Source organism: Acipenser ruthenus, chromosome 1 (assembly GCF_902713425.1).
Source record: "Acipenser ruthenus chromosome 1, fAciRut3.2 maternal haplotype, whole genome shotgun sequence".
Classification (NCBI taxonomy): Eukaryota; Metazoa; Chordata; class Actinopteri; order Acipenseriformes; family Acipenseridae; genus Acipenser; species Acipenser ruthenus.
The window spans coordinates 2,968,056-2,984,163 of record NC_081189.1 but is presented as its reverse complement, the minus strand read 5'-3'; the positions used below and the strand labels follow the sequence as shown (position 1 = coordinate 2,984,163).

Sequence of the window (16,108 nt, the reverse complement as noted above, 5' to 3'; positions counted from 1 at the left end):
TATCAAACCAGGTGTTACACACGGGGCTCATCTCCATGGCTGAGGGCTCCACACATTGTTGGTTTTCAGCTGTCAGACACCATTGATTTTTAATGTGATTTTTGACAGGTTGGATTCAGAGGTCTATTTATAGAAATAGAACCAACAAGCGATGCTTTTGTTTCAGCTTGTAAACTCAAAAACCTGTGTGAATCTTGCACTTTTCATTTACTTTCTCTAATTATAAAGGAGGAGACTGGGCTCATCCAATCAGGGTAACAACATACTGTATAAACAAATAAAGGCGGCAAACTGCACCCCTGCAAATCATCTCAATATGTAAGCACTGCCTAGAAGCACGTGGCTTACAACAGTATGGTAATTAAAGACAGAGGAACAGATTGTTAAGTTAAATGGAAGGAAGAAGTACATTAGAAACAGCTGTACCAGCAGCAGAATAAAATATGAGCGCCATGAAGTTGAGCAGGCTTGTTGTTTCTATGGTAACTGGATTACCATAGAAAAATCAGCCATGGAAACTGGTGCTCAGAGTGACTAATTAAATCCTGAGCAGCCCTGAGGGCAGGGTGAAGGGGTCGGTCGGTTCTCAGTCTGTATGAGAAACACGCTGTCTGAACCCTCTGTAAAGAGTTGGTCATCAAATCCTGCCTCGAGTTTCAAAGACAGCAGGATTGAGGAAGTACAGCATGTGCTGTATCTATTAGTGAGGGGAGACATAAACAACGGTGTTTATAAAAGGAAATACAAGATATAAGAGTGCAGCGCACCATGGCTTTAAGTAGTTGGAGTTTTGGGGCCCTCGAATGGCTCACCTGGTAAAGGCACAACAGTGTGGTGTTCACGGAGGGTCGTACATTCAAGGCAGCGCAGGCATGTGTCCTGGCTGTGAGCTGGGGAGTCCACAGCGAGCGTTGCCCTGACTCTCTCGCGGGATAGGGAGGCAAAACCTGCGGGGACTGTGTAACGGTGAACTCTACTGGCCAGGGCTGGTCAGAGGTTGGCAGCTTGCTGGCATACACTGTAGAGTTCCTGGACAATTGACTGGGGCATGGTTGGCTGCGGTGAAGGAACGTAATGGACATGCTAAATTGAAGAGAAAAAATGGGACTAAAATGATTTCAGAGAGGGTGAAAATGCTTTAAACAGTACTAAAGCCGTGTGTATTAAACAACTTGCAACATCAACTTACTGTAACTGCAGCTACAGTAAGTAGTTCCTTGCTAGCTTTATGCTATTAGCAATTGTTTTAGGTGTGCATAGGGCAGGTTGTTCTGCTTATCCCCACTCTCAAAGGATCTTCAGCTTTCCTTCACTGACCTGCATGCTGGTTCATAATGCAGCTACCGGTGTTCTTAATAGGTCTCATACATCTGATCATATCGTTCCCAGCTCTTGCAAACCCTCTGCTGCCTGCACGACTCTCCTAATTGAGTTTGACTGACTGTCAGCCTGTCCTCCTGTCTCGCTTGCTCTGTTCACTCCTGATGTAAAATGTCCTGGCCGTTCTGGGAACTGGTGCTGGTTCTTTCTCCTCTATCTTTCGAATGAGCATGTTTGCTCCGCGAGGCGTGAAGCGCTCTTTAAGTGATGAATTGAACTGTGTTGTGTATTTCTATCATTTTTTCCAGTGTAGGTTGTTCAAATGTAAAAAAAATAAATAAGAAATTAAAGGGTTGTTTGGTATAACTTATTTGTGCCCATATTTTTCCCTTCATACCTGTAGTGCCAGCTAGAGAGTCTCACCTGCACTGGAATAACTGAAGGGCCACACCTGCTGTTGTGGGCACCTTACAACCAGATAATTCAGTAGTAATCCAGTTACAAGAAGGCATTTCATATGTAACGTTTTAACCGTCTTCAGGGGTCACAGGGGCATGATGCAGACCCTTGTTATAAACGGCACTCTCCATGGCAACGGAGGCACTAAGCAGGTGCTTCACTAGTACCTCTCTCTTTCACACCAGAACTACTGTTCTGCAACGACGATATTGATTAAACACATGCAAATAAAAATGAAGGATTCTAAAAACTCAGCTATTCATTTTGTACCTATTGTAGAGTTAATAGTGATGTAACATTTTCATTTTAAATGGTTGCATAGTTTAATTCGCTAAAATGATTGGGGAATGTGGTTAGAGATATGAAATGAAAGGTGCATGGATGTAGTGTTATACGGTATTACTGCCCCAAGTTAAATTGTCCGCTACGCAGTAGCCCAGAATTGGCTTGAAGCAGGCAGATGAGTTAATTTCTCTAAGAGAGAGTTTAAACACAGCAATTAAGTTCTTCTCACGTACACACAGCCTGACTCTTGGGGTCTACTAATCCGAACCTGAAAGCAGAGTCTAATCAAAAATAATCCTTCAAAGTCGCGGAAGCCTTCTGAAGATCAGGATCACTGTAGATGGAATATTTTGATTCAGTATACATTTTTTTTTTATGATCTTAAATTTCGATTCACTTTTTTTCTCCATCTCTGATGAAGCACAATTTCGAAATTGCCACATTGGTGCAGACTCGCATTACAAACTGCCCAGACCAATTGCTTAAATGAACTATCATTTTATGGTAAGAGAACTACATCTGTAAATAAAACAAAAACAAATGTGTAGACTGCAGAGATCTAGGAATAAGGGCACTCGAATTGTACAGGACAGAAACTAATTCATCTAATCCAGTTCACTTTGGGAGCTAGCTTCTCATTTGCAAGAGAGTCCTTGAGAAATGACAGGTCGCACCAATAGGCTCTCGTTCAATGATGGACCACATTGACATGCTGCTTGGAGGTTAAGCAGTCATTGAGCAAATTAAAAGCAATCACACTGAACATGTCCTGCTTGTTTAATGGAAGCTTTTAGAGAGTGCCAGATTAACAACACTCGTCTCTGTGTGTGTTGGATACTGAACTTATAGAAGCAGTGCTTCTTTTTTGTATATATATTTTTTGTTCCACTCTTTTGCTCTGGACCCTTTTTCATCACAGTATTTTTGCAGTTTTCTCATGTTTATACTATGCATGAATTACCATGCTGAAGTTTACCCTGGTTTGCCATGTTTATTAATATGCTTTACTGTACCTCGCTATTTTTCTTTTTACAGTGCTTTAAAAAGCTTTACTCTTTGTCTGCTTTTACTATGGTAAACGTGTATAAGGGGAAACCCTTTTCTCCATCATGTGTGGTTTATGTATCTTCAACCCCTAATGGAGGAACGCCTACACAGAACTTGGCCCTCTTGAGCAACCCAATTACAAAAGAAAATACCCTGAAAAATCTGAGTTTCCTGTTTATAAGACAGGTATAGGATAGTGTGTTCTTTTCTGTACGCCTCTGTTCTTTTCAGTCACTCTGCATGCTACACACATGCAGAAAAAAGGAACCTAAAGGTAATCAAACATGTAGCAATGAGAGCAGCCAACAGAATAGAACTATTCCCATAGTCCCTGAAGTCTTTCCCTTTGCCTCCCCCTGACCCTAGCCAGCACCGTGTGCTTTCAGGGGGGATAGAGACAGGAGTGGAATGGTTAAATGGTTATGATCCCGTTTGACTTGAATTGTTGTGTCCTGTTTGCCTCCCCCTGCTGTGTGTTCAGGGGGGATAGAGACAGGAGTGGAATGGTTATGATCCTGTTTGACTTGAATTGTTGTGTCCTGCTTGTCTCCCCAGAGAAGAGAACAGACAAGTCTGCCGTGTCAGGAGCAATCCGGCTGCAGATCAGCGTGGAGATCAAAGGAGAGGAGAAGGTGGCACCGTACCACATCCAGTACACCTGCCTGCACGAGGTATCCCCCCACGCACTGCAAGCCAGTGCTGTTCATCCATAACAAGGATAGAGCAGCTTGTAATACCAGAAGCCCAGAAAATTCTTTAACAAAACGTCTAGACTGGAAATCTTTCCCGGAGACGAAGACATTGAGAAAAATATTTGATTTTGATCCTGTGTCTTCATTTGTAATGTTTCTGTAAAAACAAATTCAAACACACCAGTGTTTTGTTAATGCAGGATATATTTTAATCATTCAGCTATGACACTGTTTCCAATGGAACACCAGGTAACTCCTCCAAAACATTATGGCTGATCTTACTGATTAAATATAGCCTGTAGTTGAACAACGTAATAAACGCTGGCCATTTCAAATGCACACCATAGGAATTTTGGACAATAAAAGGCTTCAATAAAGTAAGTCTGCTAAATAGCTAAATGCAGAGAGATCTCTGCAGTTGTAATGTGACTGAAATGCTGACTGGCAGGCAGGATGTCCACAGTGTGTACTGTAGTATTAAGGGGGATCTGTAACTGGTGACCGCACTATGATACTGCAGGCCTACCCTTTTTAAAGTTTCACACAGTAAAAGCATAGCGAAGTGTAATAAAGATAGTGAAAGCATGCTAATGCATAGGCAAGCATTCTAAAGAATAGCAAAGTATGGGTAAGCATAATAAAAATGACCAACCAGGTTAAAGTATGGTAAATGCACAGTGCAACAATGAGGAAAGCCTGGTACAACTGCACAAATCCTGTGGCAACCTCCTCTCTGGGTGTGTGTAAGCGCTGTGTGTTTCTGTGCTGCTGTAGAACGAGTTCCACTTCTCTCCGGGTGTGTGTAAGCGCTGTGTGTTTCTGTGCTGCTGTAGAACGAGTTCCACTTCTCTCCGGGTGTGTGTAAGCGCTGTGTGTTTCTGTGCTGCTGTAGAACGAGTTCCACTTCTCTCCGGGTGTGTGTAAGCGCTGTGTGTTTCTGTGCTGCTGTAGAACGAGTTCCACTTCTCTCTGGGTGTGTGTAAGCGCTGTGTGTTTCTGTGCTGCTGTAGAACGAGTTCCACTTCTCTCCGGGTGTGTGTAAGCGCTGTGTGTTTCTGTGCTGCTGTAGAACGAGTTCCACTTCTCTCCGGGTGTGTGTAAGCGCTGTGTGTTTCTGTGCTGCTGTAGAACGAGTTCCACTTCTCTCCGGGTGTGTGTAAGCGCTGTGTGTTTCTGTGCTGCTGTAGAACGAGTTCCACTTCTCTCCGGGTGTGTGTAAGCGCTGTGTGTTTCTGTGCTGCTGTAGAACGAGTTCCACTTCTCTCTGGGTGTGTGTAAGCGCTGTGTGTTTCTGTGCTGCTGTAGAACGAGTTCCACTTCTCTCTGGGTGTGTGTAAGCCCTGTGTGTTTCTGTGCTGCTGTAGAACGAGTTCCACTTCTCTCCGGGTGTGTGTAAGCCCTGTGTGTTTCTGTGCTGCTGTAGAACGAGTTCCACTTCTCTCCGGGTGTGTGTAAGCGCTGTGTGTTTCTGTGCTGCTGTAGAACGAGTTCCACTTCTCTCTGGGTGTGTGTAAGCGCTGTGTGTTTCTGTGCTGCTGTAGAACGAGTTCCACTTCTCTCTGGGTGTGTGTAAGCGCTGTGTGTTTCTGTGCTGCTGTAGAACGAGTTCCACTTCTCTCCGGGTGTGTGTAAGCCCTGTGTGTTTCTGTGCTGCTGTAGAACGAGTTCCACTTCTCTCCGGGTGTGTGTAAGCGCTGTGTGTTTCTGTGCTGCTGTAGAACGAGTTCCACTTCTCTCTGGGTGTGTGTAAGCGCTGTGTGTTTCTGTGCTGCTGTAGAACGAGTTCCACTTCTCTCCGGGTGTGTGTAAGCCCTGTGTGTTTCTGTGCTGCTGTAGAACGAGTTCCACTTCTCTCCGGGTGTGTGTAAGCGCTGTGTGTTTCTGTGCTGCTGTAGAACGAGTTCCACTTCTCTCCGGGTGTGTGTAAGCGCTGTGTGTTTCTGTGCTGCTGTAGAACGAGTTCCACTTCTCTCTGGGTGTGTGTAAGCGCTGTGTGTTTCTGTGCTGCTGTAGAACGAGTTCCACTTCTCTCCGGGTGTGTGTAAGCGCTGTGTGTTTCTGTGCTGCTGTAGAACGAGTTCCACTTCTCTCCGGGTGTGTGTAAGCGCTGTGTGTTTCTGTGCTGCTGTAGAACGAGTTCCACTTCTCTCCGGGTGTGTGTAAGCGCTGTGTGTTTCTGTGCTGCTGTAGAACGAGTTCCACTATCTGGTGGACGTGCTGGGCAGTGGGATGGTGAAGATCCCCGATGCCAAGGGAGACGATGCCTGGAAGGTCTACTTCGACGAGGTGGCTCAGGAGATTGTGGACGAGTTCGCCATGCGCTACGGGATTGAGTCCATCTACCAAGCCATGACGTGAGTTTCCGTTGCACGCTGAGGCGACGTGGCGCCACAAATCTGCTGCACTTTCGTGTGTTTGTGATTGGAATAACGTGTTGAATTTAAAATTAAATTAATAAGTAAAACATGATTTATTGTAGAAAAAAAAAAATAATAATAATAATTAAAATTGTATTTCCTGGAAGGTGCTGCATGAAGCAGCTGGGGGGGGGTTGTTTTTTTGTAATGTATTTTGAAATGTTATTCTCATCCTCTGTGTCCCTGCAGCCACTTTGCCTGCCTGTCGTCGAAGTACATGTGCCCGGGCGTGCCAGCGGTCATGAGCACCCTGCTTGCCAACATCAACGCCTACTACGCTCACACCACCGCCTCCACCAACGTGTCTGCCTCTGACCGCTTCTCCGCCTCCAACTTCGGGGTACGGACTCCCCTGCCAGCAGGGGGCAGCGTGATTGTGTGGGAACATGCAGCAGTTGTTTCTGCAGATCACTGGTCTAAACAAATATCCATAAGTTCAGCTTGCTGGATTTACACCTTTCAAAAAATAAGTGTTAAGTAAAGACTCCGGTCTTTAATTGGCTCTTACTGTTTTTAAACAAAATGAGAACAAAAAACACATTGAAAGTGCTTAAGAGTACTTGGATTACTGTATATTATTTAGTTTGGTTCTAGTTTTGTAAAATTAACAGACGTCTTGCCACTTAAAAAGATAGGAGTTAATTAAAATAGAGGAAATGCTTTGAAAACATGGCCCTTTGTCTGTAATATTCCTGCTCTTACTTTGGACGAGGACAGGACCTTAAAGAACCAGCCTAGAGTTAATCAGAAGATGGTCAGGTGTACATGTTAAGTTGTATTAAATTCAAGTAAAATCAGTTTTTATTTATTTTATAAACCTGTTTGTTTTTTTTCTGTCCTTGTGAAACAGAAAGAGCGGTTTGTTAAGCTACTCGACCAGCTTCACAATTCCCTGCGCATCGACCTCTCCATGTACCGAGTGAGTAAACACCACAGAGCGGCCTTAGATTAGATTTCTTTATTAAAGGGGATCAGTCAATAGCTGTTTAAATTAAATTAAACTAAAATAATTATACTGCATATCATTATGTGATTCCAGTATCCTAAAGCTAACCATTGTAATAATGCATTATTTTATTCTCTGTGCTTTTAAAAAATGCTGCACATTTGATGGAAAGCCCTGAGGATATGAGTTGCACCTGTTTGAAGGGGGCTCTTGTTTCCCTGGCAGCAGGCAGTGTTGTTTAATGTACTGCCTTACATACTGTATTCATTAACCCCTTCAGCTCTGGAACTGCTCATGCAAACTGGGGTTGAATCCCTGTGCTGGTCCACACACAGCCACCACCCTGTTACACTAGAAAACTTAAGAATGTGTGAGCCCCAAACTTTATCTCAAACACAAGTGTATTATGGATTTGGTGGCAGGTAGTCACAACATTTGAAGAATGAGTATATTTTGTGTATGTTCTTATATATATTATGAGTGATGTCCATGTATACATCAAGTTCATATCAGGTTGAAGCCATGACTTGAACTAAGGAAGATCATTGTGGTTGCTTTCTTCGTCTTTTGCATTGATTTTGTTCTGATGCGTTTGTCCTACAGAACAACTTCCCAGCCAGCAGCCCGGACAGACTGCAAGATCTGAAATCCACGGTGGATCTGCTCACCAGCATCACTTTCTTCAGAATGAAGGTAACGTCCCACGCCACTGTACTCTCTATTTCACCACACACTGACGGGAAGCTTCAGGCCCTCGTGTGTCAGTAAAGGGGGCTTTCATTTTGGGAATAACTTCCCAAGGTCTTCCTTTAACTTAAAATGAATTCAACATGATATTCATCAAGAATACTAAAGAAACAAGCTCTTAAATATTAGAAAGGGAAAAGGGGCCACGCTTCTTAGAGTGGAAACATCCTGTGCTTTACACTTTACACTTGGAAAGGTTGTTGCAGAGGAAGGTGCTGTTTATTATATTGTTTTTTCTATGTCACTTATTTAAATCATATGTCAAATCATTTAAAAAATATCCATTCAATGATATATTTTTTGTATTATTATGTACTTTTGGTAATCGACCATAAGTTCTATTTTTTGAAAAGATTTAGTAAAAATAATTAAAACAGAAGTTTCAATCCCTTCTCACACCGGACGGATTTAGAAATGGATTGCTGGCTTTGGACGTGACCAGTCGGGAGCCAGGAGCGAGTGTCTGTGTGCAAAAGCAATGGACAAGGAGTTTGATCGCTGCATTTGGTGCAACTACTCCAGCGAAGAAAATTAGCTTGCCCTGTGTCCGGTGTGAGGTTCACTTTGTCATTGACAGAGTTTTGAAAACATCCATGGATTCCACATGTAAAGGACACTTTCCTCTGAAGTAGTAGTGTAGTTTGAATAAATTAGATAGCTCCCAACCCTTAACAAACTGATGCAGGCTTTGGTAATTCCACAAGCTTTGTTACTGTCAACACGGCCAAACCAAATTCTTGAACTATGGAATCATGAGGGAGCACTTGCTTTCGTCATATTGGCCAGGCTCTCTGCTTTTATCTGCTTTAATGAAATGATGTGGCTTGTAAAAGCAGAGGTCCAGTTCTGCCTGTGTAAAGCATGCCAGCTGAGGCTTGTCTGTTCTGGGGTTGCAGGTGCAGGAGCTGCAGAGCCCCCCCAGGGCCAGCCAGGTGGTGAAGGACTGTGTGAAGGCCTGCCTGAACTCCACCTACGAGTACATCTTCAACAACTGCCAGGAGCTGTACAGCCGCGAGTACCAGACTGACCCGGTGAGTACAGACTGTACCGTGGATATAGACCCGTGCTTGTGTATAGACTGTACCATGGGTATAGACCCGTGCTTTGTATAGACCCTTGCTTGTGTATAGACTATACCATGGGTATAGACCCGTGCTTGTGTATAGACTGTACCATGGGTGTAGACCCTTGCTTGTGTATAGACCCTTGCTTGTGTATAGACTATACCATGGGTATAGACCCTTGCTTGTGTGTAGACTGTACCATGGGTATAGACCCTTGCTTGTGTATAGACCCTTGCTTGTGTGTCGACTATCACACCAATATGAGCTGGTCTCAACTCTTGCTGCTCTTTGATTGAACAGAATAAGAAGGACATGCCCCCAGAAGAGCAGGGGCCGAGCATCAAGAACCTGGATTTCTGGCCCAAACTCATCACCCTCATAGTGTCCATCATTGAGGAGGACAAGAACTCCTACACCCTCGTCCTAAACCAGTGAGTGCAGCCTGCAGAATGAGTGCCGGCAGGGGCAGGGGAACGATGCGGGGGCAAGGGAACGATGCGGGGGCAGGGGAACGATGCGGGGGAACGATGCGGGGGCAGGGGAACGATGCGGGGGCAGGGGAACGATGCGGGGGCAGGGGAACGATGCGGGGGCGGGGGAACGATGCGGGGAAGGGGAACGATGCGGGGGCAGGGGAACGATGCGGGGAAGGGGAACGATGCGGGGGCAAGGGAACGATGCGGGGGCAAGGGAACGATGCGGGGGCGGGGGAACGATGCGGGGGCGGGGGAACGATGCGGGGGCGGGGGAACGATGCGGGGAAGGGGAACGATGCGGATGCGGGGGCAGGGGAACGATGCGGGGGCAAGGGAACGATGCGGGGGCAAGGGAACGATGCGGGGGCAAGGGAACGATGCGGGGGCGGGGGAACGATGCGGGGGCGGGGGAACGATGCGGGGAAGGGGAACGATGCGGGGAAGGGGAACGATGCGGGGGCAGGGGAACGATGCGGGGGAACGATGCGGGGGCAGGGGAACGATGCGGGGGCGAGGGAACGATGCGGGGGCAGGGGAACGATGCGGGGGCAGGGGAACGATGCGGGGGGCGGGGGAACGATGCGGGGGCGAGGGAACGATGCGGGGGCAGGGGAACGATGCGGGGGGCGGGGGAACGATGCGGGGGGCGGGGGAACGATGCGGGGGCGGGGGAACGATGCGGGGGCGGGGGAACGATGCGGGGGCAGGGGAACGATGCGGGGGCGAGGGAACGATGCGGGGGCGAGGGAACGATGCGGGGGCGAGGGAACGATGCGGGGGCGAGGGAACGATGCGGGGGCGAGGGAACGATGCGGGGGCGAGGGAACGATGCGGGGGCAGGGGAACGATGCGGGGCAGGGGAACGATGCGGGGGCGAGGGAACGATGCGGGGCAGTGGAACGATGCGGGGGGCGGGGGAACGATGCGGGGCAGGGGAACGATGCGGGGCAGGGGAACGATGCGGGGCAGGGGAACGATGCGGGGCAGGGGAACGATGCGGGGGCAGGGGAACGATGCGGGGAAGGGGAACGATGCGGGGGAACGATGCGGGGGCAGGGGAACGATGCGGGGGAACGATGCGGGGGCAGGGGAACGATGCGGGGAAGGGGAATGATGCGGGGGCGGGGGAACGATGCGGGGGCAGGGGAACGATGCGGGGAAGGGGAACGATGCGGGGGCAGGGGAACGATGCGGGGGCGGGGGAACGATGCGGGGGCGGGGGAACGATGCGGGGGCGGGGGAACGATGCGGGGGCGGGGAACGATGCGGGGAAGGGGAACGATGCGGGGGCAGGGGAACGATGCGGGGGAACGATGCGGGGGCAGGGGAACGATGCGGGGGCGGGGGAACGATGCGGGGGCGGGGGAACGATGCGGGGGCGGGGGAACGATGCGGGGGCGGGGGAACGATGCGGGGAAGGGGAACAATGCGGGGGCAGTGGAACGATGCGGGGGAACGATGCGGGGGCAGGGGAACGATGCGGGGGCAGGGGAACGATGCGGGGAAGGGGAACGATGCGGGGGCAGGGGAACGATGCGGGGGAACGATGCGGGGAAGGGGAACGATGCGGGGGCAGGGGAACGATGCGGGGGCAAGGGAACGATGCGGGGGCAGGGGAACGATGCGGGGGCAGGGGAACGATGCGGGGAAGGGGAACGATGCGGGGGAACGATGCGGGGGCAGGGGAACGATGCGGGGGCAGGGGAACGATGCGGGGGCAGGGGAACGATGCGGGGAAGGGGAACGATGCGGGGGCAGGGGAACGATGCGGGGAAGGGGAACGATGCGGGGGCAGGGGAACGATGCGGGGGCAAGGGAACGATGCAGGGGAACGATGCAGGGGCGGGGGAACGATGCGGGGGCAGGGGAACGATGCGGGGGAACGATGCGGGGGCAGGGGAACGATGCGGGGAAGGGGAACGATGCGGGGGCAGGGGAACGATGCGGGGGCAGGGGAACGATGCGGGGGAACGATGCGGGGGCAGGGGAACGATGCGGGGAAGGGGAACGATGCGGGGGCAGGGGAACGATGCGGGGGCAAGGGAACGATGCGGGGGCAGGGGAACGATGCGGGGAAGGGGAACGATGCGGGGGAAGGGGAACGATGCGGGGGCAAGGGAACGATGCGGGGGCAAGGGAACGATGCGGGGGCAGGGGAACGATGCGGGGGCAGGGGAACGATGCAGGGGCAGGGGAACGATGCGGGGGAACGATGCGGGGGCAGGGGAACGATGCGGGGCAGGGGAACGATGCGGGGCAGGGGAACGATGCGGGGGAACGATGCGGGGGCGGGGGAACGATGCGGGGGCTGGGGAACGATGCGGGGGCAGGGGAACGATGCGGGGGCAAGGGAACGATGCAGGGGCAGGGGAACGATGCGGGGGAACGATGCGGGGGCAGGGGAACGATGCGGGGCAGGGGAACGATGCGGGGGCAAGGGAACGATGCGGGGGCAGGGGAACGATGCGGGGGCAGGGGAACGATGCGGGGAAGGGGAACGATGCGGGGGAACGATGCGGGGGCAGGGGAACGATGCGGGGGCAGGGGAACGATGCGGGGGCAGGGGAACGATGCGGGGAAGGGGAACGATGCGGGGGCAGGGGAACGATGCGGGGAAGGGGAACGATGCGGGGGCAGGGGAACGATGCGGGGGCAAGGGAACGATGCAGGGGAACGATGCAGGGGCGGGGGAACGATGCGGGGGCAGGGGAACGATGCGGGGGAACGATGCGGGGGCAGGGGAACGATGCGGGGAAGGGGAACGATGCGGGGGCAGGGGAACGATGCGGGGGCAGGGGAACGATGCGGGGGAACGATGCGGGGGCAGGGGAACGATGCGGGGAAGGGGAACGATGCGGGGGCAGGGGAACGATGCGGGGGCAAGGGAACGATGCGGGGGCAGGGGAACGATGCGGGGAAGGGGAACGATGCGGGGGAAGGGGAACGATGCGGGGGCAAGGGAACGATGCGGGGGCAAGGGAACGATGCGGGGGCAGGGGAACGATGCGGGGGCAGGGGAACGATGCAGGGGCAGGGGAACGATGCGGGGGAACGATGCGGGGGCAGGGGAACGATGCGGGGCAGGGGAACGATGCGGGGCAGGGGAACGATGCGGGGGAACGATGCGGGGGCGGGGGAACGATGCGGGGGCTGGGGAACGATGCGGGGGCAGGGGAACGATGCGGGGGCAAGGGAACGATGCAGGGGCAGGGGAACGATGCGGGGGAACGATGCGGGGGCAGGGGAACGATGCGGGGCAGGGGAACGATGCGGGGCAGGGGAACGATGCGGGGGAACGATGCGGGGGCGGGGGAACGATGCGGGGGCGGGGGAACGATGCGGGGGCTGGGGAACGATGCGGGGGCAGGGGAACGATGCGGGGGCAAGGGAACGATGCAGGGGCAGGGGAACGATGCGGGGGAACGATGCGGGGGCAGGGGAACGATGCGGGGGCAGGGGAACGATGCGGGGGAACGATGCGGGGGCAGGGGAACGATGCGGGGGCAGGGGAACGATGCGGGGCAGGGGAACGATGCGGGGGCAGGGGAACGATGCGGGGGCAAGGGAACGATGCGGGGGCAGGGGAACGATGCGGGGCAGGGGAACGATGCGGGGGAACGATGCGGGGGCAAGGGAACGATGCGGGGCAGGGGAACGATGCGGGGGAACGATGCGGGGGCAGGGGAACGATGCGGGGGCAGGGGAACGATGCGGGGGCAGGGGAACGATGCGGGGTCAGGGGAACGATGCGGGGTCAGGGGAACGATGCGGGGGCGAGGGAACGATGCGGGGGCGAGGGAACGATGCGGGGGCAGGGGAACGATGCGGGGAAGGGAACGATGCGGGGGCAAGGGAACGATGCGGGGGCAGGGGAACGATGCGGGGGCAGGGGAACGATGCGGGGGCAGGGGAACGATGCGGGGCAGGGGAACGATGCGGGGGCAGGGGAACGATGCGGGGGCAAGGGAACGATGCGGGGGCAAGGGAACGATGCGGGGGCAGGGGAACGATGCGGGGGCGGGGGAACGATGCGAGGGCGGGGGAACGATGCGAGGGCAGGGGAACGATGCGGGGGAACGATGCGGGGGCAAGGGAACGATGCGGGGGCAGGGGAACGATGCGGGGGCAGGGGAACGATGCGGGGGAACGATGCGGGGGCGGGGGAACAATGCGGGGGCAGGGGAACGATGCGGGGGAACGATGCGGGGGCAGGGGAACGATGCGGGGGAACGATGCGGGGGCGGGGGAACGATGCGGGGGCAAGGGAACGATGCAAGGGCAGGGGAACGATGCGGGGGCAAGGGAACGATGCGGGGGCAGGGGAACGATGCGGGGGCAGGGGAACGATGCGGGGGCAAGGGAACGATGCGGGGGCAGGGGAACGATGCGGGGGCAAGGGAACGATGCGGGGCAGGGGAACGATGCGGGGGAACGATGCGGGGGCAGGGGAACGATGCGGGGGCAGGGGAACGATGCGGGGCAGGGGAACGATGCGGGGGAACGATGCGGGGGCGGGGGAACGATGCGGGGGCAGGGGAACGATGCGGGGGAACGATGCGGGGGCAGGGGAACGATGCGGGGGCAGGGGAACGATGCGGGGGAACGATGCGGGGGCAGGGGAACGATGCGGGGGCAGGGGAACGATGCGGGGGCAGGGGAACAATGCGGGGACAGGGGAACGATGCGGGGGCAGGGGAACGATGCGGGGGCAGGGGAACGATGCGGGGCAGGGGAACGATGCGGGGGCAGGGGAACGATGCGGGGGCAGGGGAACGATGCGGGGACAGGGGAACGATGCGGGGGCAGGGGAACGATGCGGGGGCTGGGTCTCAATCCACCCCTCCACTACCCCTGCCCCTAGCAGTCCAGGGTTTGTTTGTTTTTTTCAAGCAGGAACAAAATATTATCATTTTTTTATCTGGATTGTTTTGCAATTAACAGAATGCCATATTAAAGGAAAGATCTGTTCTGTAAAAGTAACATTAAGTAGAATCCATTTTCGTTGATGTCTTTTGCACTATAACTACACTGAGACTACATGAGACGGCTCTCTACTGGCACCTCATGCTCATTTCTGTTGAGGTTGTGTAAGACTTTACAAAGACCAAACTCCATTAAAACAGCTTCCCCTGCAGATCCTACAGATAGAGCGTAAACATTTATTTATATTAGACTACATGAAAAAAATACTATCAATAATATTATGAACTGTAGTTTTTGTGCATTTTACGGTAATTTTATTTTACTAGTACTGGTTTTAAAAAACGAAATCTGCGAAAAGCCTTAATGTAAAAAAATAATCAGTGTAAAACAGAAGCCCGATTTCTAATGCTGGTAAATGCTGGTTTGAGATGCTGAGAACTCCCCTCTGTGTTTCAGATTCCCCCAGGAGCTCAATGTAGGGAAGATCAGTGCGGAGGTGATGTGGAACCTCTTTGCCCAGGACATGATGTATGCAATGGAAGGTAGGCAGGCCAGCCCACGGTCATTACAATGTGTTACAGCACAGCAACTCCCTTTCACCACCAAGAGTACTGGAAACATATGGGCTCTTCTTGAGGACTGTAAAAGCATCACGTATCGAATCACTTTTCAGATAAGGAGCCATAACCCAACACATCTGGGTAAATCTTGCATTTTCCACCTGGAGTTGTGATCGGCTGTACCAAAGACGGTCGTTTTTATGAAAGCTCCTAATTTAGGACAAGCTGAAGCGTGGGGGCTGCATTCCTATCACCACTGTCCTCTTGCACATGACTCTGTTCATTCTTCTCTCCTCCTCTTCCATTTTCACTCGTCTCTGTCCTGTCTCTCTCGTTCTGTTTTTCAGTTTTGGATAACATCCGCTGTAGTAAGGGGCTCAGTGGTAAGATTGGCTGCTGGATTGCACAGTGCAGTAGATCGTAGGTCGGCTAGCTGTGTAGAAACTAGAGGACCGCTACTGTCTCCTACTTTTACTAATAGACTCATAGTTGTTTTTTTAAGTATAACCCTAAATCCAGCCTCACGAGCCATAACTGTTCATATGTAGTGCATTGTGTTGGCAGATATGGGGGAGGGAGGGGGAGGGGGGGGGGGGGGGGGGGGGGAATGTTTACAAAAACTTGAATCTAGTTACTGAAATAAAGTAGATTTTCGCATTGCAAAAATACTTGGGTATTACAGGGTTAATTTGAGTTTAGGTATAAAGTTGAATTCATAATTCACGTGAAAAGAAAATAACGATGTCAAATGTATGATTTAAAAACAAAACAAAATCCGAAGACCAGTGTTGTTTTGTGGTGTTTGAGATTCATTACAGGTTTTATAGCAGAGATTTAACAAGTCAATTCAAAAGTCTCCAGTATACAAAGGTATGGTTAGTGTTCTGGCTTACAGTACACCTCTAGTTGACAAAAGGACACCAAGGCATGTACGGAAGGGAGGATCAGAACAGGGCTGGGTTGAGATTTAGATTAGTTAGTAAGTAGATTATTAAGTAGATACAGTTTGAGAGACCGCTGTCTGTGTTTGTACTGCACTGTACGTCTTCATTTCGTGGTGTTTCACTTTTTTTTCTGTTTTCATCTTGTCTGTCACCTTCTCTCTCTCTTTTTTCCCTCTGTTCATTTCATTGGTTTCTTCTCTCCCGTCTGGCTCTTCACATTCCAGCCCC

General features: G+C 52.0%; 1 protein-coding gene across 2 annotated transcripts in view; it reads left to right on the top strand.

The window, feature by feature from the left end:
- LOC117403970 (protein unc-13 homolog B) overlaps positions 1–16,108 on the top strand; it is a 222,221-nt gene that overhangs the window by 175,363 nt on the left and 30,750 nt on the right. For both annotated transcript variants that reach the window (XM_059029881.1, XM_059029927.1), the window contains exons 19-26: positions 3,667–3,782; positions 5,994–6,157; positions 6,410–6,560; positions 7,071–7,139; positions 7,770–7,859; positions 8,810–8,944; positions 9,278–9,408; positions 14,833–14,918. In XM_059029881.1, the coding sequence (XP_058885864.1) occupies positions 3,667–3,782; positions 5,994–6,157; positions 6,410–6,560; positions 7,071–7,139; positions 7,770–7,859; positions 8,810–8,944; positions 9,278–9,408; positions 14,833–14,918 (942 nt within the window). The remainder of the gene's footprint in view (positions 1–3,666; positions 3,783–5,993; positions 6,158–6,409; positions 6,561–7,070; positions 7,140–7,769; positions 7,860–8,809; positions 8,945–9,277; positions 9,409–14,832; positions 14,919–16,108) is intronic.